This window comes from Suricata suricatta, chromosome 3, assembly GCF_006229205.1.
Source record: "Suricata suricatta isolate VVHF042 chromosome 3, meerkat_22Aug2017_6uvM2_HiC, whole genome shotgun sequence".
Lineage (NCBI taxonomy): Eukaryota > Metazoa > Chordata > Mammalia > Carnivora > Herpestidae > Suricata > Suricata suricatta.
In genome coordinates this window covers 105,652,869-105,675,262 of record NC_043702.1, presented here as the reverse complement: position 1 = coordinate 105,675,262, position 22,394 = coordinate 105,652,869, and the positions used below count along the sequence as shown (strand labels likewise).

General features: G+C 60.0%; 2 protein-coding genes across 6 annotated transcripts in view; one reads left to right on the top strand and one right to left on the bottom strand.

Annotated features, from left to right (window-relative positions):
* LIMS2 (LIM zinc finger domain containing 2) overlaps window positions 1–6,138 on the top strand; it is a 51,065-nt gene extending 44,927 nt beyond the window's left edge. For all 5 annotated transcript variants that reach the window (XM_029934775.1, XM_029934772.1, XM_029934774.1 and 2 more), the window contains 6 exons: window positions 1,364–1,513; window positions 2,110–2,260; window positions 3,694–3,786; window positions 4,268–4,316; window positions 4,462–4,537; window positions 5,155–6,138. In XM_029934775.1, coding sequence (XP_029790635.1) covers window positions 1,364–1,513; window positions 2,110–2,260; window positions 3,694–3,786; window positions 4,268–4,316; window positions 4,462–4,537; window positions 5,155–5,302 — 667 coding nt within the window. In that variant the 3' untranslated portion in view covers window positions 5,303–6,138. The remainder of the gene's footprint in view (window positions 1–1,363; window positions 1,514–2,109; window positions 2,261–3,693; window positions 3,787–4,267; window positions 4,317–4,461; window positions 4,538–5,154) is intronic.
* Window positions 6,139–6,786: 648 nt separating this feature from the next.
* MYO7B (myosin VIIB) overlaps window positions 6,787–22,394 on the bottom strand; it is a 73,307-nt gene continuing 57,699 nt past the window's right edge. Inside the window, exons 28-46 of the mRNA XM_029934770.1 lie at window positions 21,880–22,107; window positions 20,228–20,395; window positions 17,109–17,226; window positions 16,893–17,019; window positions 15,764–15,930; window positions 14,711–14,892; window positions 13,764–13,894; window positions 13,363–13,520; window positions 13,026–13,179; window positions 12,321–12,476; window positions 11,311–11,416; window positions 10,290–10,403; window positions 9,914–10,001; window positions 9,250–9,356; window positions 8,615–8,800; window positions 8,197–8,313; window positions 7,894–7,977; window positions 7,608–7,727; window positions 6,787–7,183 (exon numbers count right to left, since the gene is read on the bottom strand). Coding sequence (XP_029790630.1) covers window positions 7,082–7,183; window positions 7,608–7,727; window positions 7,894–7,977; window positions 8,197–8,313; window positions 8,615–8,800; window positions 9,250–9,356; window positions 9,914–10,001; window positions 10,290–10,403; window positions 11,311–11,416; window positions 12,321–12,476; window positions 13,026–13,179; window positions 13,363–13,520; window positions 13,764–13,894; window positions 14,711–14,892; window positions 15,764–15,930; window positions 16,893–17,019; window positions 17,109–17,226; window positions 20,228–20,395; window positions 21,880–22,107 — 2,613 coding nt within the window. The 3' untranslated portion in view covers window positions 6,787–7,081. The remainder of the gene's footprint in view (window positions 7,184–7,607; window positions 7,728–7,893; window positions 7,978–8,196; window positions 8,314–8,614; window positions 8,801–9,249; window positions 9,357–9,913; window positions 10,002–10,289; window positions 10,404–11,310; window positions 11,417–12,320; window positions 12,477–13,025; window positions 13,180–13,362; window positions 13,521–13,763; window positions 13,895–14,710; window positions 14,893–15,763; window positions 15,931–16,892; window positions 17,020–17,108; window positions 17,227–20,227; window positions 20,396–21,879; window positions 22,108–22,394) is intronic.

The window sequence follows — 22,394 nt, the reverse complement described above, 5'->3', positions numbered from 1 at the left end:
ACTGCAGCTACAGGCCACATCTGTGTTCCGTGGGCAGGTGGGCAGGTGGAGGCAGGAGCCCTGGCTCGGGGACCGGCTCCCAGCCCCATCCTGGCTGCATCGTCATGAGAGACGATGCCCACTGTCCCTCCCTTCCTGCCTCTTAGAATCATTCATTCACTCACATACCAGAGACTCGGTCGGAGCTGCTACCCTGTGTGGGGCACAGCCTAGAGCTGGTCAGCAGCTTAACAAGTGGCTACTGTGCACTCATTTGGGCCCCTTGCCCTTCATGCCCCTTGGGGAGATAAGACACAAATGAGGCGAGTGGATGGCAGTGTTCTGCAGCAGGGAGTCCAGACAGGGTGGCAGGTGTTGAGGTCAAGGGCATGGACACAGAATTGTCCCTGGCATCTGGGATCTGCCCATCACACCTGGTTGGGGAATCCTGAGTCTGAGAGTTCATCTTATAGCCAAGTTCCTCAATCTGCCCATAAAGAGGCCAGCGGTGGGAATCAGGTACCCGTGGAGGCTGGGGAGGGGTGGAGAGGCCCCTGTGCTAGGGCGCCTGGGCAGGGAGGGCGGGTCCGGATGCATCAGGGACTGATTGGGGTAGCAGGTGGGGGTGGGAGTCATGGACTGGGGCCTTTGTACATCTTTGTGGGGACCCTGAATCTGAATTCCTGCCACCTCCGAGGCACAAGGAAACAGAAATCATGTTGATTTCCTTCTCAGTAGAAACCACAGCTGTTCCCCAAGGCAGGGAGTCACATCAGAAATTACTCTGAGGTCTTCACAAAAAAGACTCTGTAACGACAGTTCCTGGGTTTGGGGGCCTCCATCTGACACAGCTGTGCTTGTCTCTGGAGACAGAAAGAGTCTGTAGATGTTTGGGCCCCTCTTTGTCCAACAGACCCCAAAGGAAGGGGGTGTGCAGGCCCAGCAGACCCGGGCCCAGCAGAGGATTCAAGCTAACAGTTGCTGTTCAATGACTCACACATGTTCAAAGACATCCGGGAAATAGATTTTTCAGCAAACGTCAATAAAATGTCCACTCTATTGCATATGATGTTCTAGGCTCAGGAAAAGTGGAGAAAGCTTTCAGGTTTGCTCCGCCATCTAAAGACAGCAAACACCAGTGTTCTGGTATATTTCTTTCTAGTCACTTTTCAGTGGATGTGCCCTTTGCAGGCCAGGGCCCTCCCAGCTGCAGGATTACTTAGCTGCTTTTCTGGGCTGCTGTCTGAGCCTCTGGAGGCTTATGGGCATCATTAAAGCTGCAGGCAGGGTCCAGAGGTCCTTCTCCCAGGAGGAGGACCCCCTTCCTGAGGAGGGAGACGGGGAGTGGGTCGTTGTTCCCTAATACCCACCTCACTTCCCACAGGCACCTGTGCCGGCCTTGCCACAACCGTGAGAAGGCCAAGGGCCTGGGCAAGTATGTCTGTCAGCGGTGCCACCTGGTCATTGACGAGCAGCCCCTTATGTTCAAGAACGATGCCTACCACCCAGACCACTTCAGCTGCACCCACTGTGGGTATGTGTACAGCTAGCTGAGTAGCTGGGACGAGGCAAGTGGTGAGCAGGGTGGGGGAGATCAACCAGTCAGAGAGTGGGGTGCAGGACGAAGGCAGGAGGCATCAGAGAGTGGGGTGCAGGGCGGAGGGTCTGGGCCACTGGAAGATGCAGAAAACACCTCTCTCTGGGAGCAATTAGGGAGATAGGGTGAGGGAGGGCTGGGCCTCTGGAAGCTGGGAGAAAGGAATCAAAGGCTTTGAGGGCCAGGGTGAGGAGGAGGGGTTAGTGCTGGTGTGGGTGGGGGCGGTGAGTGGATGCAGATGAGACGAGTCCCCCATGTCTGCCCCAGACACCCAGTCTGGTGTGGAGGGGCCAGAGAACAGACCTGCTTCTCAGTGGGCCTGACAATGCACAACACAGACTGCCGGCTGCAGGCCTGTGTGGGAATCCGTGCCCTGGGGGCCCGTCTGGGGCACAGGAAGTCCTGAGAGACCAGAGATCAGAGAGCCGCCAGAGCGGGGCCTTTCTGGCAGCTGCTCCCAGGGGCTGGAGGGGCTGGTGGTACTCCGCAGCACGGGCCCTGCAGGGCTGTCACTGGCCCGCTCTGTCTTCCAGGAAGGAGCTCACTGCCGAGGCCCGAGAGCTGAAGGGTGAGCTCTATTGCCTGCCCTGTCACGACAAGATGGGCGTCCCCATCTGTGGGGCCTGCCGCCGGCCCATCGAGGGCCGTGTGGTCAACGCGCTGGGCAAGCAGTGGCACGTGGAGGTGAGCGAGGCCAGGAGGTGGGGGGAGCCCTAGGCTCACTGTTACATTTGGAGCGTGGCCCTGCAGACCCCGGCCCCCCGCATTCTGCCCCCGCCCCTGGCCACGTGTCTTGCTCCTAGCAGGGACCTGCATCTTGGGTGACGTCCCTACTCGGCCCTGGCCTCCATGGGAGCTGGGAGACCTGAGTGCACAGACCACAGTCAGGCAGCTGTGCCTACCTTCTCTCCTCCCCCTCCTGGCCTTCTAGAGGATTCCAAAGTCGTGAGAAACACTATCGATCCAAATGTTTAATGCAGTGGCGTACAAGTGGAGAATGTTTAAAACATAGTCGTTTATATTCTATTGTTGCTTTTTAACTGTGTTTTCTAAATTTCTCACAAAAATTCCTCTTGTTAAAAAAGGAAATGATAAGATCTAGAGCTCTAAGAGTCACTGACTTGCTTCCCTGGTGGGCATTTGCAGCAGGGCCAGTTAAGCTTTGCTGGCGACGGGGTGGGGGGCACAGTCACGGGGATTCCAGGAGGAGCCTGGGGTTCTCTGCCTCCTCACCTCTCTCCAGTGATGAGCAGGGGCTAGGCCACAGGGCTGGTCTCCCAGACACCTCTTCCTGAGACCTAGGGGTCACCAAGCCGGACACAGGGCATCTCATTTCTCAGTGCCACTGGTGACCTTTCTTGCTGGGTCACCTAAAAATCATACCAATCGATTTTTCTTACTGTTCCTTTTTCTCCTGTACATTTTAAAGATTTCTGTAGCACGTGCTGACTGGTGTCTGTAGGAGGCGGTGCCATCCTCGGGGATAGTCTGCCCAGGGGACCCTGGGGGATTGTGGGTGGCAGAACTGACACAGAAGCAGGGCATACCTGCTTGTTGAGCTCCTCAGGCGTGTCCGTCTGGGTCACCTGGGACTCCTCCCGCCATGCTGTGGGCACAGATGGGTTGTAAGGGAAGCCCGTGTTCACTGCTGCCCCGGTGAGGTCTGTGTCCCAGCAGCCTCTTTGGGAAGGTTCTGCCACTGGACCTGGCTCCCAGCCCGCATGAGCAGGGCGAATCCCCACACGCTGTACGAACCAGAACATGCCGCTCACTGACCCTGGGGCTGGCAGGGGATACCCACCACAGGGCAGACCCTGCGGTCCTTCAGGGAGGCATCATGCCTCCAGCAGCCCTGCCTGGGAGGGCCCACCATGCTACAGGCTGTCACCAGCCCCTGACGGCATGGGCGCAGGTTGCGGAGGTGGGGAGCAGTCTTGGAGAGGTTGGCGGTGTCACTGGGCATCTGGGAAGGAGTGGGGTCTGCTGTCTCGTGGGCCGTCCACAGAGGTCTCGGCCCCACTGCCTGGATGTGAGGCAGTGAGGCACACATCCTGCTGGCCTCAGCTTCCTGTCTGTGTGCTGGCCTCAGCTGTCCTGCATGTCCCCTCTCCTCTCAGCACTTTGTCTGTGCCAAGTGTGAGAAGCCATTCCTGGGGCACCGGCACTATGAGAAGAAGGGCCTGGCCTACTGTGAGACCCACTACAACCAGGTATGGCTGGGGGGCAGAGGGCAGAGAGACCGGGGCTGGAGAGGGGATGTGGGGTGCCTGCATGTTTGCTGCCCGAGCCACCGAGCACTCCATGTGGGCAGCAGAGGAGGGCATCAGCCCTCCAGAGCCCATGGTGGACGTGAGCCCTATCATCTGAGGTGCCGGCGTCGTGGGGACCCACCGAGAGGGCTGAGGGAGGCCCTGGGCTCGGGGGCCAGCATGTGCTGCTGTCCTCCAATCTGGCAGGGTCGCCCAGCGCCTCACAGCCCCGACCCACGGCCTCTTGGGACAACAGCGGGAGCAACGGGGCGCCTTGGGAGCAATGCTCAACCTGCCATCAGCCCCAGGGTGGTGGCTTTGATGGGCCAGGGTGCTTTCACCTCAGGCCCCAGGCTGCACCCTGGCGGGAAGGAATGTTTGGGGTGGCCCTGAGCTGGGGCGTGACCAGCTGCAGGGGGTGTGACAGCTGCTCTGTCCACAGCTCTTTGGGGACGTCTGCTATAACTGCAGCCATGTGATCGAGGGAGATGGTAAGGCTCCTCTGTCCCTGTGCACGGCCCCCCTCCCCCACCCCCGCATGCCCCCATCTGTCTGCCCTGCCTTTGGGGCAGGGGTCCTGCAGCTGCGGGCCCAGCTGGTCCTGGGTGCCAAGCCACCCTCCTCCGCCCCTCACAGTGGTGTCAGCCCTCAACAAGGCCTGGTGTGTGAGCTGCTTCTCCTGTTCCACCTGCAACAGCAAGCTCACCCTGAAGTAAGTGGTGCCGGCTCCTGGGGTACCCAGGGTGGGCAGAGGGGGCCGCACAGCATCTTGTTCTCTGGGAGCCTGCTATGGGAGCTCAGACTTGCGTGGCCTTGCCTTGGGCTCTTTGTCAGGCTTTCCCTACATGTCTGCTGCGATCAGGCTTTAGGAAGGCAGAGGCAGCCCCAGCCCCAGGAGGCAGATTGAGGGGCCCTTGGGGCATGGTGTCGGGGGCAGGGATGTGAGCCCCCAATGCACCCACAGAAACAGGGCTTTGGAGAGGCGGGGGGAAGGCCATTCCAGCTCAGGTAACAGCATTTTCAAAGGCTGACTCATCCCGAAACTCCCGGAAGTGTAGGATGGCCAGAGCGCAAGGGGAGGTGGAGCCCAGGTCTCTGAGGATGGCAGGGAATCGTGGCCCGTGCTGGAGTATCAGAACCCAAGAGAAGCTTCTGGGAGGGAGAGGAGGCCCGGAAGCCCATCTCCTCGTTCGCTGTGGCCCCTGGCCAGAGCTCGCTCTGGGATGGGGATTGCTGTGGGCCAGGGGCTGAGGAAAGCCCACTGTCCGGCCTCTGAGGGCCGAGCTGCTGGGGCCTGGGGCTCTGCTGACTGCTGGGCCTCCTCCTCAGGAACAAGTTTGTGGAATTCGACATGAAGCCCGTGTGTAAGCGGTGCTACGAGAAGTTCCCCCTGGAGCTGAAGAAGCGGCTGAAGAAGCTGTCAGAGCTGGCGGCCCGCAAGGCCCACCCCAAGTCCCCAGGCCTCAACTCCACCTGAGCGGCTGCCCGCCCGCCTTCCACCTGCATCTCCTCCTTGCTGCTGGCACCTCTACTTCTGGTCTGCTCTGTGCTCCCTTCCTGGTGCTGCCTCCACGCCTCATCTCTGCTCCCTCCCCCCACCTCATCTCCCCCTCCTCCCTAGGCCCCTTTTCTCTCCTCCTTCCTTCAGTGCAGGCAGGGCCCCTGAGCCTGTGACAGGCCTGTGCCCACAAGCCTTAGCTCGAGGTCCTCCAGGGGCATGAGGGAACGGGGGCCTGGGGTCACCTGGCCCTGGTCGCGGACCCCCCTGCTCCCACCCTGCTTGTCCTGACCTCTCCCATTCCTGCAGCAGCCCTGCCGCCCACCAGCTCACATCCTCCAGCCGTAGTTTGGGCAGCCTCCACCCCTGAGTGGTCCCAGTATGTGCACATGGCCCTGGGGAGGCCACAGCCAGGCAGCTACCCTGGCCATGGGGACGGGGGCCTCTAGGGAACCACCCTTTCAAGCTTGGCCATATACTCACTCAACCAAGTAGGATCCAGTGCTTAAACTGGGCCAGCAAATCCTGCCACTGTACCCCATGATCATCAGGAGGGACAAGGACCCCCCTCCCTCCATCCCTCATGAGGCCTCCTTCCTGAAATCTGGCCTTCGCCACTCTGTCCTGGTTCCATTGAGCTCCTCTGTGGCCCCTGCCCTCCACTCCCCCCACATGCTGGCCCTCTGGATGCAGCTAGCTGAGGGCCAGAAGGTTGGATGTGTGGCTCATTCTGACCTTCCAGGAAGGACACCTCCTCCGTGGCCAGCACAGGACCTGGTGCTTGCACAGTGAATGAAGGCTTATTTACATGACCACATGACCCGTGTGGTTTATGGCGTGGGAATGAGGCCATGGGGCAGCAGCAGTGTTGATAGACACTAGACAGGACAGAAGAAAGAGTTGTCCAGGTGGGACCCAGCCCTTGTTCCCAGGCCAGGTTGCCATCAGGACTTGGAGACAAGGCCATCCAGAAATCCTCGGTCCACAAAGGCCAGCCAGGTGGGTAGGATGGTGGGGGGTAGACTCCTACAGGGCCTGCCAGCACGGTGGGATGGACCCGGGCCCCTAAGGCCCTGTGTCCAGCTCTGCTCCTGCCTGGGCACAGGCTGGCTTGAGCGTGAAGCCAGCAGCCAGAGAGCGGGCGAGCCTGGCCTGCACCCACACCAGGCCCCCCTAGGACAGTTCTGTGTCCCAGTGCCCTGTGGGGGAGGGAGAGTTGGTGTGCAGAGGAGCCTCGAAGGAAGAGAGGGAGGGAGGAGGAAAGGAGGTGGGGGGAAGGGAGAGGAAGTGGGGAGGGAGAAACCAATGAAGTCATTCCCAGAGAATGGAGCTGTCATCCTGGTGTCCCCAGAGAAGCCACAAAGCTTTTTGTTTTTTCTGGAAGAGACCCTTTGCTGGCCAGCGCCCCCTAGGCCTCCTGCCCACCTGGCCCCCCACCCACTTCCCTCACTAAGACACTGCACACTGCTCCAGGAAGTTTTATTGAACATTCTTGGGGGAGTCCTCTCGACCATCTGCCCATCAACCTGGAGGCCAGCCACACTCTAGGCTCCCCACTTTGGCTTCTACAGTCAGCATCCCAGGGAAGGGGACCTAGCTGGCATACCAAGGAGTGTGGGGTCTGTTTTGAGGAGAAGGCAGCATGAAAGGGTGCTTGCAGAGGGCAGGCCCTGGGCCAGGAAGAGGGCCTTAGGGAACTGCCACCAGGTGGTCCTTAGGCTGGGAAGGGGAAGTGAGTGAGCAGGCCCAGGCCTGGTGCTAAGGAGTGGCCAGGGCCGGGGCTGGGATGCCCCGCTGCTTGTTCATGGTGCTCATCAGTTGCTGCACATACGAGGTCAGTAGGTCATCCATCTTGTAGCCCTGGTCAGAGGAAAGGGGTTGGCGGCTGGGTACAGGGGTTGGGGGCTCAGATCAGGCCGGGCGGTGCCCAGCTGCTGCCTCAAAGATGCATTGGACACAGAAGCTCAAGAGGCAAGTGGGGCCCCTGCTGCCATGAATGGAGCCCCCTCCCTCCTCAGAGTGGCCCAGGACCACAGGGGGCCCACACAGGGCCTTGCCATCACGGTCCCTGAGGTGACTCTCCCAGCCTTTTCCTTGCTGCTCCTCCTTCTGGCCTCTGCTGGCCCGTCCTGGCCTTGCCCTGCTCCGGGCACAGGAACCTGAATCCTCATGGCAAGCAACTTGCCTGGCGGCAGTGGGAGCTCAGGCCTGGGGAGACCTAGTCCTTGGTGCCTCTGTCTGTGTGTCTGGGTTGGGAGGAGGGCCCTGGGAGTCTGGGGCTCACCAGAGAGGTCTCGCACAGCAAGCGGCTGCCCCGGGCCAGGCTCCCCAGTGCCATGTGGAAATAGGTGCTGCCACTGCTCCAGCTGGAGATCTTGGTGAAGGGGTAGGTGGTGAGCAGTTCCTGTGGGAGAGTGGGCGGGATGGGTGGGCCCAGTGGAAGCCTGGGGGGCGAGAGGCCCTGAGCCCAGGCTGCCGTTCTTGGGTCCTCTAGAGCCCGTGGGGCTGTGTGAAGGAGGAGAGAGGGCAGCAGGGGGTACTGGGACCCTGGTAGCTTGCCCAGCCATTACCTTGGTCTTGGGGTGTATGAGCAGAACCCCGTGTCGGTTGATGGCAATGAGAATGATGTCCGGGTAGGAGGGCTCAGAGGTTTGCTGCAGAAGGTGACGCAGTGGTCATAGCCCAGCCGGGGAGGCCAGGGGGCCACCTCCCTGAGACACACGGGGGCACATACACATGTACTCATGCTTTGTCCAAAGCAGGTGGCTAGGCCCACCCTTAGGCCTGTGTTTAGAGAGAAGCTCAGGCTGCTGGGGCCAGAGCCGGATGAGGCTCCCTCAGGCAAGGACGGCTGGGTATAAGGGGAGGCCTACCTTCACCTCAAAGAAGGCAGACCCGAATGTGGGCCACCGGCAGATCCACTTGAGGAAGGCCGTTTTGGCCTCCTCTACCGTCTTGTCCTTGTTTTTGTCATAGGCCAGCAGGATGTTCTGGGTGGGAGTGAGGGGGTGTGGTAAGGACCACTGAGGGCCTGGGCTTGGGCCAAGCCCTCTGCCCAGGGTCCCTGAGGCTGCAGTCCAAGCAGCACCTATGTGCCCGTGGCCAGCCTGGGGGGCATGTAGAGCCAAGTGTGACCTCTACCCTGTCATCCCCCAGGTGCTGTGGACTGCGCGCACAGGGGGTGACACAGACCCAGCACACCCTCCACGACCAGAATGTGGTCATCTGGCCCAGGCAGGGCTTGGCTCAGATGCACCCAAGGGCCACCCCCTCCCCAGCCCCATCAGGGACCTTTTTCCATTCCTCGGAGGACATCAGACGCGTGAGGTTCTCAGGCACGAGCTGTCTCAGGATCTTGGGGATACTCGCCAGCTGGGAACGGTCATTGTCGAACTGGGCCTTGTAGATGAGGCCTGCCAGGTGGATGGCGTCGTCCTGAGGACACTTGTGGAAGCCACGGAGGTACTTGGGCAGCTCCTGAGTGGCAGAGACATTGGCCTTAGGCTGCTGCCCCCATACCCCCTTCTGTTCAGGTGGCAGAGCTATTGGCTCACCCACAGGCAGGAGACAGAGCCAGCAACCAGCCAAGGCCCTCAGGGGAGGCTTTCTGGTAGGGGCCTTGGCCATCGAGTCTTGACTTCTCACAACAGAGGTGGTGGCCTGCCCTACCCGGATGTAGTCAGAACCCTCTGTCCCCTCCTGTTCCCAGCAGTCACACTGTGGGTGCTGATATGGTCACAGTCCCCAAAGCCTGCTGCCCTTCTGCTCTGGCTGCAGAACCCTCAGGGCCCAGTCCACCCACCACTTAGGCCTCCATGGCCTCCAGAAGCCCCTAGAAGGGCAGTGCCCAGGAGCAAGATAGCTGCCTCCCAGGATGGGCATGGGACAGAGTGAAGGTGGGCCTAGGAGGGAGCCCACCCAGGTACCTGGTGGTAATGAAGGATGGAGTCTGCATTTACATCCTTTCCTGGGGTCACATTCAGCCACAGTTTCCGCATGAAGTACACCTGGTAGGGGAGCGTTGCAGGCGCCCCTGGGCAGGGCAGGCAGTGAGCACCAAGTCCGTCCTGTGGTCCCACACATGTCTGTGCTCCCCACCCCTTCTTGTGGGGGGCATTGCTGCCTGCCTCCCTGCACTTCTGCCCAGTAGCACGTGAGCCTTGAAGCCCTCCCACCATCACTACTGTGTCTGCTCCTACTGCTTTCCCTGCTGGACAGCCTCACCCCCTCTCCCTCCCCAACCCCCAGCTCTTCCTCCTCCTTCAGGACTGAGGGAGAGGGATGCTCTGGGGGCCTCTCTGTGGGAGTCAGGCCCCCACATCGCCTTCATCTCCCTGTAGAGCAGCGATCAGCCATCGGTTCTAGGCCTGCCCCCCACCCTGCCTCTGCCCACATCCAGGTTTGGCCATACCCATGACCCAGGGGATCTAAGGGGGAATGAATGAATGAATGAATGAATGAATGAATGAACAAATGGGCAGGGGCCATGCAAGAGGTGCCAGGGGAACCTTCTGACCCTGGCCCAGGGAGGCTCCTTCCCTGAGCCCTCCATCCCAGCCCCTTCCCTCCTCCCTCACCCCTCTCCCTTACCTTCTTTCTGGGGCTTGTTCTTCTTCACCCAATCAGACACTTCCCGCAAGGAGTCAAAGAAGAAGTCTCCCTCCTTCTGGCTGATGACCTGGGGTGGGCAGGGAGGAAGGGCTTCCAGGGGAGTGCCCCCTGGCCCCTCATCCCACAGCTTCGGTCTGCCAGCCCGTTTATGGCCTGGGAGACTAGGTGTTGCTCAGAATTGGGCCCCCCTTGCTTGGGCCCTGTCCCTGCCTCGTGCCACTCCATTAGTCTACCTGCCTGCATCCTGACAGCCTGTGTGCAGTGAGGGCCTGGCCCAGCACATGGGGGACAATGCCACAGACCTCAGACACCTGCCTCCCTTCCGCTCGGCCCTGGCCCACCCAGCCCACTGCACCTTGTCAGCGATCTTGATGAAGAGGCTGCAGCCTTCCCAGGAGGCCAGCTGCAACTTGGTGGCAACACTCTGGCACACGTCCCGCACCCGCGTGTAGGTGCCCACCTCCAGCATCTGGGCAGAGAAGCAGTGTGTGACTGTCTAGGTTCAGCCTGGGATGACCCACCAGAGCCTGGGTTTGTTTCTCCTGCTTAAGGCCGGCTGGGCCTGCCCCAGCCTGAGAAGGAGCAGCTTTCCCTTCTGGAAAACCAGCTGGATGCTCAAGTTGTTCAGTCAGAGTTCACCGCCTTGGGGGCCCACGAGGCTCGGCCTTTTTAATTTGCTTTGAGAGTCCTGTAGCCAGACCGTGGGAACTTTCCCTTGTGGGGCCATTGTCTCTAAGGCCGTAAAGCCTGCACTGCTGCTGGGAAAGGCTGCAGGGGCACGTGGCCCTTGGTCTCTCACCCCATTCATATCTCACTGCTGCTACTTGGCTGGGAGCCTCTCCAACACACCTGGCTCCTGATGGTCCCCCCTCCCACCCAGAAGCCACACTGGCTCAGTCCACTGGCACCCCTAAAGGCTGCACCTGCTCCCTTATGCCCCAGGGCAGGGTTAGAAGTCTGTCAGGACCCCATGCCCTTGGACTTGGCTTTGCTGCCCACCCTTATGGCCTCTTCTCTGTGTACCTTGGCCAGGAATGCCCTCTACACCTTTGGGACCTCCCTGATTTCCAGCCCCACCCTCAAGGGAGCCCCTCCCAGCACTGGCCTAGAGTGCCCCCTATATCTCCGAACTTCCTCCAGCACTAGCAGCACCCCTTCCAGGGAGGCCCCTCCCTGTGCTGGCCTTGAGCACCTGGGGTGCTCATTGATGTCTATGGGACACCATTGAGGACAGAGCAAACTGTCTGCCTGGAGCAGAGGGGTGGGGCAGGAGCTCGCTCTAGCTCTGAGAACCATGTCTGCTGAACTGATCCGTGGGAGCAGGTGAGGAGGGCTTTGCTGTGGCCCACAGGCCAGCTCCTGGGGTAAAGACTCACCTCGCTCGTGTCATTGGGGAAGTAGATCTTGTGACAGATGCGTGTGATGTTCTGCTCCATGGCATCCACCTCCACTGGGTGTGGGGGCTGCTTCCGGGGCCCTGTCCTAGAGCAGGATGGTGCTTGTTGAGCACGGCACCCTGCCCCTGCCAGCCCGGCCCAGCCCGGACCCGGCCACCAGCCTCCATGCTGAAGTGTGTGCCAGACACAGTACATAACTCCATGACCCCAGCAGAGGACAGGGCTCAAGGGCTGACCCTGCCCGGCACAGGCCAGCACAGAGGCAGCAGCACAGGCCAGCCTGGATTCACTTTCCAGGTGACCTGTAGCTCTGAGGCGTCGGGGAAGGCCTGGAACACACATGGGAAGGGGAGCTGGGCTGACCTGGAGCTTCCTGGGAGGGGAATGCCGGTGGCTAGGGTGAGTTGTGTCCTCATTCTCACATGGCAGGGCATCAGGTAGGGGTCAGGGACCCCCCTCAGGGCCTCCCTGAGGGCACCCGTCTCCTCCTCTATCATGGTGGATGCACCCTCTCCCACAGCCCCAGGAGGCCAAACTGGATAGGGCAGGTGGTGTGGATGAGAAGGAGGACAGATCCCAGGAAGAATTGCCCAACTGTGGGAGGGCTGGCCGTGTGGACTGGCCTCTTGGCTGGGCCAGGCAGGGAGGTGGTGGCTTGGGGTATCGAGGTCACACTCTGGCCTCTGGGCAATCCCCTCTGTGCCCTGGCCAGGCAGCTATTGGGGTAGGAGAGCTCATGGTCAAGACTGAGTCTGCTAGAAGCCCCCACTGAGCACGCAGGCCTCTCAGAGAGCCTCACTCTCCAGCCTCTGCCCGGGTTGCTGGGGGCCTGGTCCTGCACTCTTAAGCGACGCCAGCTTCTGGAGAGGACACAGTGTCTGGGTCCCTGACAAGGGTCCCCACTGGCCCAGGAGCTCTGGAAGGACTGGAGGGGCCCCTCAGCTTCTCCAGGTAGATGGTCCCGAGGGAGTGAGCGCCGGCCAGCTCACCTCAGGACCCTCTGGATGCGGCGGCTGCAGTCAGGGGCCAGCAGCTTCCTCCTCCGAGTGTCTATGAACTTCTGGGCGTGGGGCAGCAGGGCCTTGCTGGGGGGGAAGAGGCCAGTACACAGCCACAGCAGCTGCCAGCCCCTCTCCTCGCTGTACCTGAAGGTGACAGCGCCTGTCAGGCCAGGAAGGGCCTCAGCAGGCCCCAGCCCACCAGGGACCGAAGGCAGACGGGACACAAGGCCTGCCCAGGGCCGTGGGCATGGAAGCTGCTGCCCGGCTGCCCATGCCTCAGAGGCCTTCACACACACAAAATGGGGAGGGTGCACCCCTGCACCCATCTTTTTGGGAGGAGGGAACTGAGGTTTAGAGCCTGCATGGTATGTTCGGATCACAAGGAAGAAAGGGTGGGAGCAGGTAGGGCCCAAGGCAGGTCCATTTTTCTCCCCACTCTGACCACCCCCAGGAGGTCAGCAGGAAAGAGGGGGTGCCCAGCCTTCCCACTACTGTTGGCAGTGCCCGGGTCGGCTGGGTAGTGTACACGAGTTGCTGCCTGCCGCTCTGAACCATGGGCAGCTTCTTGGGAGAATGGAGGGAGAAGGGAGAAGATGGAGGGGGCCCAGGCACGGAGCCTGGGGCCAGGGAGAAGATGGAGGGGGCCTGGGATGGAGCCTGGTGCCCTCTGGCCCCATCCCGTCCCCAGCAGACCTCTTGGTGTTGTGTGTCAGCTGCTTCAGGATCTGGCAGTAGACCTCATCCTGCAGGGCTGACTCCTGGAGGGCCAGCGAGAAGATCTGGTTGGTGAGATCCACGGGGGTCCAGGCCTGTCGAGAAGGGTAGTCCCCCATGTACCTGAGGATGGGTGTGGCCGTCAAGGAGGATGTGCGTCATGACTCCTGTTACCGCGGCCCTGGCCCCACGCTGCCCCTCCTGAGGCCCTGTAAGCTGCATGTTGTCTCTACCCCGCGCTCTGTGAAGGCTGTGCCCTTCCCAGGGTAGCGGTGGGGCTGGCACAGGGTGGGGCAGGCCTGCCAGGGAAGGATATCGATGAAGATCTGACAGGCGGGGTCCCGAAGCTCAGTGTTGGCATAGACACGCTTGAGCAGAGGCTGCCGCAGTGGCTCGGATGAGTGGCCCCACAGGTGGCCCCGAGCCCGGGCCAGGGGTAACACAGCCCTGCTGACACTCTCCTTCTCTGGGGCCCTGTCAGGAGTGGAGGCTGCTGTAAGGGCCCTGCTCAAGCCTTCCCTGCCCAAGCTTCTCCTTCTTCCCCCAACCTGCGCACTGTGGGTGCACTGCTGGGGCACACACCCAGGTTCCCATGCCCTGCCCTCCCAGGGCGGCCATGGGAGGCTCACAGGGTCCCCAGTCCAGGACACTGGCCTCCCTGTAACCCTGAGGGAGCGCAGGGGGGCTGAGGGGCGAGGGTGAGGGCTGAGATGGTACCTAAAGTACTCATAGGAGAACTCCTCCAGGGTGTGTGGCTTGTCCTTGGGCTGCTCCTCGGGCGGTGGCTCTGGGGGCCGGGCCTCCTGGGCTGCCAGCCTCCGTTTCTCTGGTGACATGGCCAGCAGGCTCTGTGGAGGCAGAGGCCTGAGGGTCCCCTGCCCACGAGGACCTCCCACGGGCTCCTGTCCTGCTCACTTCAGTGCCGTGGGACGGGCCCACCCCAGGGCTGTACAGGCCTGGGCCTGCCTCTCCTGAGTCACCAGCGGTGTGACCCTTGAACACTGACCCAATGTCCCCCTTGGGAGGGCTTCTCAGACCTGCCCAGCTCCACTTCCCCAGGGCACCTCTCAGGGCGCCTCTGACTGGGCCCTGCCTGCCAGGTTCCTTGCACACTTCAAGCCACAGTGGCTGCCTCCAGGATGCCTTCAGGGACAGGGCACCCCTACCCTGTTACTCGCTCCTAGAACAGCCAGTGCTGCTTCTTGGAGTCACTCTGCACACTCGCCATGGACTGACTCTTTGCCCGAATGCTCCCCGAGGCCGGAATCACTGTCGCGTCCGGCGCTGCAGTGCACCGGGCACGGCTGACCCTCAGTGTGCCAATATTGGAGTGCCTGTCTATCCTGCCTCTCTGGGGGGCTGGGATGGTGGTACTTGGGAGTAGGGTGACATGACCACCCTTGGGTGGGTCAGGTTTAAGCGAGGCTGGCGGGGGCAGGGGATGGGTTTTTTCCCAGGGTGCACTGCAGTGGGAGCATCTATCAAGGATCAAGCGCCGTGCCAGCTTCGTGGACACCACAGAGGGATGACAGGGCTGGCAGAGCAGACCTGATGCCCAGGTGACCCTCCTGGATCTCTGCAAGGGGGGTATGAGCCCCTGAGCTAGGTTACCTCCCCACGTGCCCCGTGGGCCTGGGCTGAGGACAGATGGGCATATGAGTTACCAGCAGCTGTGTGGAGGGCTTGGTGACCGTTGGGATGGCATAGAGGCAGGCCGTGGGCACCAGCCCCGTCTTGCCGGTCCTGTCGTTCTGGCCCAGAGTCCAGTTTTCTGAGTCCAACAGCCCCTGTTTCTTTGTCAGGATCAGCAGGTCCCCCTTCTTGAAGGGCAAGATGGTGGCATCGTCTGCAATTCCAGGCCACACACAGGGGCAGAAAAGCCACCACTTACCAAGGGCCATGCAGAGGCCAGAGCCCGGGCTGGCATTTCAGGGGCTGTCTCCTTTGGCAGAGTGCGGGGCCCAAAGCCACCTTAAGGCTGAATGGTTGGTGGGATTCCCAGGCCCGGGGGTCCCGGGCAGGCAGGGGCTGGGGAGCCCTGGCTGCGGCCTCAGGCTCAGGGGACTGGCCCTTAGTGCTATGTGGCCCCCTGAGCCTGTTTCCTCCCTCTTGGGTAGTTGTGGGGATGGAGTGGGCAACAGGGATAAGGTTTCTGGGCAGACATTTCTTCTGTGGCAAGACCCAATGCACGGCCCCTTCCTCTCCATCCCAGGGAGCGCCCCCCACTCCCTAACTCCCGGGAATGTTCAGCTCTTGCTGGAGCATTGACTTGCAGGGAAGACTGCCAGAGCTTGGTCCCCCACCCCTGAGCTGCTATCCTGGACAAGCTGCTTCCCTTGTCCGAGCCTCTGGTTCAGTCTGTAAGTGGGATAACAGGGCGGCTGTGGGATGTCAAAAGCTCAGACTGGTGACCTGGCTCTTCTTTGCAGAGGGGAGGCTGAGGACCCTTCCCTGAGCTTCCAACAGCATCCAGTCCTCAACTAGCTTCCCCTCTGGGGGGTTTGAGACCACTTCCATAAGCCTCTCATTTTGTACAAGGGTGGGCTTTGCCCAAAGCTGCCCCCCACCATGCATTGTAGCCCTCATCCCCTCTCTCTGCTCAGGTCCCTCCCGGAGCCCCACCGGTTGGCTGCTGGGACATGGGGGTGAGCCAGCCACCTTCCCCCTGACCACAGCATCGGCCCCTCTCCACATCCTGCTCCCGCCTGGCTGGGCACCTGTGGCCTTCCTGTCCTGCAGGGCCATGGCGAACACGGACCTCTCCTTCAAGCCCTCCAGGAACATGGCCACCAGCTCGGCGATGGCCACACTGCTGGGGGACATGAATTCGTACTCCTCTTGGTGCAGCGTGGACAGTACCAGCCTCTGCCCACCCTGGGCCTCCCTGAGGGGACAAAGGGCATGACATGACTGCTGGCCTCTTCCATCCCTCCCACTCCAGCCCCTCAGCAGCATCAGAGAGGGTGACCCTCCTGCATTATACACAACTTGATCAAGGCCAAAGTCTGAGCCAAGGTTAGCCCACATCCAGGCACCCCTGTGTGCTGGGGGCAAATGAAGGCCAGAGCTCAGTGTCCTTGGGCTTCAGAGGCAGTTAGCTTGTGGGCTAGCTCTGGATGGGCAGTGAGGTGGCTGGTGTGCAGGGCCACTTTGGGGACATGGCAAAGAATGCTGTAGTTGAGATGGGGCACAGTCTTGGTGGGCTTGGGCCAGCGACTCAGCCTCCTGTGTTCTTTATTCATCTACAGAGTGGGTGATGCCGTGGGGACAAGTGTCCAGCATGGTCAGCCTGAGAGGTGGTGGCTGCTGTGTGCCCCACACACACCGGTAGTGACTATAATGGTCATGGTGCATTGGGGTAGGCTTTAACCAAGAGGGGCTCTGGTGGGGCACATGCAGGCCTTCCCAAGGGGCTGGGAGGCATTCTCAGAAGACAGAGCCATGGGGATCAGGGGGTGTCTGAGGCCCTGCCACCCCCAGCCTCTGGCCCTCACTTCCTCTCTGAGGGGCCGCACCCTCCGTGTGACCTGTTTTCGCCCACGAGAAGGGAAGGCCTGTAACCAATTGCATGCCCCAAAGACTGCAGGCTTCTGTGCCCCTTCCGGGTGGGTCTGGGCTTTAGAGAGAAGCCCAAGAGAACAACGCCTTATTCGCAGATGCAGTACTTAGTGGGGCAGTTCTGGCCCAGGGGCAGAACAGGGTGGGGGCCACCACGCTGCAAATGTTTGTCCTTATCCCTCCACTCCAGCCAGGCGCCCAGGGACAACATGCCTCCGTCTCCCCCCATCTCTCCAGAGAGAGGTTGTGAGGAAAGAGGCTTGGGGCTCCTTCTCTTGGGACACCCACCTGTTGGTGAACAGACTCATGACCTCTGGGAAAGAGAGTTCTAGGAGCATCTTCTCCGTCTGGTCCATGAAGTACATCCCTTTCCAGTTAACAGCCAAGATTAGCTGAGTCCTGGGCAGTCGGGGGCCTGGCCAGGGGTGGAAAGGGGTATGAAGCTTAGGCTTGCCCCAGGTGGGGGGCTCTGCCTGCACCCCCTCCCCCATCAGATCCCATTACCAGAGAGTGTGGTGACCTCAAAGAGCCGGGCGAAGAGCAGTGGCCACTGCAGGCGGGCGGCCTCCACCACCTGCTCTTGCACAGCCAGTGGCTCCTCCTGCTTCTGGATGTACCGTGCCTGCAGGGGCGGACACAGCGGGTCACCCCGGTCACTCATCGCTCAAACACGCAACCCTGGCTTCCTCTTCGCGAACCAGGGGCCCAGCGCCCACGGTGGTCATTTGTTGGACTGTTCTATGAAGCTGGTAAAGGCTGCCGGGGGTGGGGTTGGGGAGGCTGGCGCAGCCCTGTCTCACTGGCCCTAGTGCAGGACCTTTCATGGAGGGTTTGAGAAGGGAGAAAGGCTTAGACTTGCCCCACTTTAGCATCAGTGCGCCAGGAGGCAGTAGGTCAGGCATGGCAGGCCATGAGAAGGGCCTGTCCACGCATGCATGCTTGGGCATGCTCCCGACAACATTGCCTGAGGGGTCTGTCTTGGTAGGTGTCTCCGGGTCCCTGGCACCTGTTCCTGGCTATCTTCTCTGGAGCTGTCCCGCCTATCAGGGAGCCCCTCCCAGGGACCTTCACCTCAACCTGCCCCGGTCCTTCCTCCCTCTCGACCTCTCCACCATTCCCTCCCCTCCCTATCTTCTCTGCCCAGTGTTGGTGAACTAAAGTGTCCAGCTGAACTTTTTTTTCACTATTGGTTGATAAGATGTGATTTCTCTTGCTGCTGGTTTTAAAAAAGTGGTTCAGACCCTGGATTGTGGGATGTCAATTGATGCCTTGGATCTGAAGGGCCATCTGGCAGCAGCAAGTGTCAAGGACTTTAGAATGTACACCGCTCTGACTCCCTGCCTAGGAATTTATCCTGGCGAATAACCAACAAGTATATAAAATCTGTATCTACAAAATGGTCCATGTCATTGTTTTGATAGTGAAAAATGGGGTTGGGGAGCCTGGGTGGCTCAAGGGTTAAGTGTCCAACTCTTGATTTCCATTCAGGTCATGATTACAGTTCATGGGATCGAGCCCTGCGTCAGACCACGTTGATGGCACAGAGCCTGCTTGTGATTCTCTCTCTTTGCCCCTCCCCCCACTTGCATGTGTACCTGCTCTCTCTCTCTTTCTCTCAAAATAAATAAACTTAACAAAAAGTGACTTTTGTAAAAAAAAAAAAATAGTGAAACTGGGGAATGACCTTAATATGCATCAACAGGAATCAGTAAATTAAAATTCATTACTGCAGTACTAGGCAGCCATTAAACATGACCATGAAAGAAATGATGAAAAAGGGAAAAATAGAATGTGAAGATTAGTATTTTGTGACATGGAAACATGGTCCCATGCCATGTGGTTGAGTGAAGGAGCAGGCTGAACGTTGCCATATGATACAATCCTACGTTTAGTTTTGTAAAAGTGCATTGTTTCTCTCTAATCATACTCATTTCTCAGTTGTGCACCCATGAATGTAGTCTGGAAGGATCTATTGCACAGTGCTAAGAGCGATGATCTCGTTGATAAATTATTGGTGATTTCACTTTTCTTTTTGTACATGTCTGTATTTTCTAATGTATTTGGTAATGTACATGTTTTAAGTGATTTCATGAAAACAAGTCAGTGTAACTATGCTCACTTTGGAAAAACGTAGTTGGGTAACATTTCCTAATTCTTTTCTTTTTTTTTTTTTTAATGTTTTTTTATTTTCGAGAGTGGGGAGGAGCAGAGGACACAGAATCCCAAGCAGGCTCCAGGCTCAGAGCTATCAGCACAGAGCCCAACACAGGACCCAATCTCATGGACTGTGAGATCATGACCTGAGCCAAAGTCAGATGCCCAACTGACTGAGCCCCCTGGGCGCCCCTCCTAATTCTTTATCCTCATCCCAACCTTCCCTTCCTAAATTACAAAGCCACTTCTTACTTATGTTCATTTGGGTTCATGTGAGCCTCTGGTCCCTCCCTCATATGAATAGCCCTAAAAAGCCCATGATCTCTCTCCTGTAAACACATTCACTCAGGCTGGGAAACACCAAAACCCCCCAAGTAGACTTTGCTTCCCCGAATTCCTATCACCAACAACTGTTTCCAAGAGACGCTAAACCTTTGTTTAGGGTTCTGTGGTCAAATATGTCTGGGAAATGTTAAGTAAAACAATCAGGCTTCTCTATTGCAGGACTTGTCAGAGCATTTCATAAACAGCTATGCACTCTGACTCCCTAAGAGCAGGACAGGGCAAGCTCTACTTCCCAAAGCACAGGTGCACAGGACCCTTGTCCATGTGCCCACTGGGGGACCCCCCCTTTCCTGCATCTTGGCCATCCTCACCACCCTTCTCTGAACTTAGAGGACCCCTGCTGCCTGAACCACTCACGTGGGGTTCATGTCCCTGCCATTAGGCTGTCAGCCCCTAAGAAGCAGGCATGGTGCAGTCTTCTTCCTCGTTCCCTGTCCCGCCCCTTCTTGGTCTGTAGTGCCATAGAAATAATTGAGGTGGACGCAGGAATTAACCAAAAGGCAACCCCCACTCCCACCCCTCTGCATAGTTCTCCTGCAGCAGCAGCGGCAGAGAGTGGCGCCTGGCACCTCAGGCCATGCTGCCTGGCTTGGCACCCTGGAAGGAAGGCGGCTCTGATGGGGGCAGGTTTGGGGAGGGCTGTCCCTGTTGGTGGTGGAGGGTAGGCAGGGGGACTGTGAATCAGACGGTGTGTCTTTGCTGTCCCCTCATGGGGTGATGTCCAGGGAGGGTGCTCCTGTGTGCTGTGGGGGAGGTGGAGGCGTGAGCCTCCAGGAAGAGCCATGTCCACGTGGAGCAGGCCACTGGGCTGGGGTACGAGCCACGCCCATGCCTCCCTCCCCCATGCACAGCCGGCACCCAGGGCAGAAGGCGTGCTGTTGGCAGCTGTGGACACCCACTTGTGCCAGAAGGTAGGGCCCCACCAGATGCTGCCGTGGAGATGGGCATGGGCATGAGCCTCCCTGACTCCCCTTTGTGCCAACTGAAAGGGCAGTGGGGGGAGGTCTGTGACTGGGAGCCCAACTCAACGAGGTTATTTCAACCTCGAGAGATACCTCCGTCCCTTTACACGACTATGGCCCCCCTGCTGCACACCCCAGTGCCCAGGTTCTGCAGAGGCTGACCTTGGCATGGGCGGCGATGACGAGGCCCGCCCACTTCTCTGGTGGCTTGGTCTTGTACAGCTTGGAGGGGACACAGCTGGGCAGCAGTTCCTGGATGGCCTCGCTCTGCACTGAGGCACCCAGCCGCACGTAGCAGTGCTGGGCCAGCAGCTTCACCAACTCTTCCTCCTGCAGCCCCAGGACCAACACAGGAGTGGGAGGGGAGATGCGAGGGCCTGCACAATCCCTCCCCGTGCCCCCCCGTGCCCCCGTTGTGTGCCTCCACGATGCCCTCCATGCCCCCCACGATGCCCCTGCCACGCCCCTGCCATGGCCACACAATGCCCCCCGTGTCCCTCATGATACCCTTGCCATGCCCCCCATGATGCCCCACCATGCCCCCACAATTCCCTTGCCATGCCCCACAATGCCCCTGTCATGCCCACATGATGCTCTTGCCATGCTTCCACGATGTCCCTAACATGCCCACATGATGCCCCTCCTATGCCAACCACAATGCCCCTGCCGTGCCCCCCAGGATGCCCCTACCATGCTCCCATGATGCTCCGGCCGTGCCCACTGGAATGCCATGGTGCCCTAGCTCTTGCCCCAGCACAGTGGAGATGGCAAACATTTAGGTGAGAACCAGGAGTGTGAGCAGTCAGCTGTCCTGTCACCTGTGTTAGGCAGGACCTGTCTCTTTCCCAGCACACTGGAACCACAGTGTGTCAGCTGGGCCCCAATAGGCTACAGTCCTTCCTGATGGCAGCTGTAACTTCCCAGCAGCCTTGGCTTGAGCCCTGCAGGCCCTCTGGCCAAGGACAAGGGGTGATCCCAGTGCCACTCTCCCAACCCTCAGGTAGACAGTGAGTGTGGGGGGAGGGAGCTCTGAGGCCTGGGGGGGCCCTAACATTGCAGTCTGAGTAGGGTACCTGTGGACAAGTCCTTCACCCTGTCTTACCCCGTGCTCACTTGTGACCAGTGGCCTCCCCTACGGGGCAGGATCCTGTATAAGGCACCAGCATGGCCCAGCGCCAGGCGGGGTTCCCTGCTCCCAGGGCCCTATGGGTACCTGGGAGACCAAACTGTGCAGAGCCACCTAACTGCCTGCATCTCTGGGCCTGTCTGTCCTGGCCCTGCCTCTCCTTGCCCACTGCTACATGGCAGGCAGGCCTCCAGGATTGCTGCAGGCCTGAGAGCAGTGTCCTCCAGACTCAGGCACAGGAAGGTCCAAGCGCCAGGTGCACAAGTCCCCTCCCTGGGTTCCCACAGCCACACAGAGAGCCCTTGCTCCTCTCTGCCCTTTCCAGAGAGCCCGAGCCTCAGAGGTGACATCACGTTCCAAGGTCCTGCCGCTAGGACCCACAAACAGCTGCAGAGGCTGGTGGGAGGCCTCCCCTCCTGCTGCTGGTACAAAGGAGCCCAGAGGCCTGAGCCAACCTGTGGTCCAAGGTAGGACTTAATGGGGGTCAGGCTGGGAGGGGACAGCTGCCTGCCCAGCAGAGGGGACCAGGGACCTGCACTCCAGCAGCCTGTCCCTGGCCTCTGCCTCCTGCCTCTCTAAGGGGTGCTCCCTGAGGGCCACGGCCCAGGCCTGCCCTGGAGCATGGTGCTTCCCCAGGCTGTCTGATGGGTCTCTCCCTGGGGCCTTGGTGGCTGTGGCGTCCCCTCACCTTCTCGAAGCTGTACTCGCCAGACCAGACCCCGTGCAGGACTTGGTGGTAAATGAGCTGGGTACTGACGGAGTCCTCCTGGGAGTTGTGCCACGGGGTGAAGAACTCCTTCCGGAAGTAGATGCGCCAGGGAGACTGGCGCTCATTCTCACCCCTCTCCCGGGCCAGCTGCTCACACTGGGCCACAGCATCCATCACGTGGTCGCGCCCGCTGCCCAGGGACCAGAACTGAGGCCAGAGTCAGGGGCACAGGGCATTAGCGACTGCTGTGAGCCAGGCCTTGCGGGGACACCCACCCTCAGGATGCAGGTGGAGGGTGTGCTCCCGGTCCTCGGGGAGTCCGAGAGGGCAAGGCCTGCGCTCACTCGCATCACTTGGAAACACGCCTCCTTACTGGCCCCTCTCGGAGCAGGCGGGGATGGAGGCCCAGGCTGGGCTCTGGGGCTGGTTGGTTGGATTAGTTGGTTGGCCTGAGTGTGTCTGAGTCAGAGGCTGGGGGCTGGGGATGCGAGCCT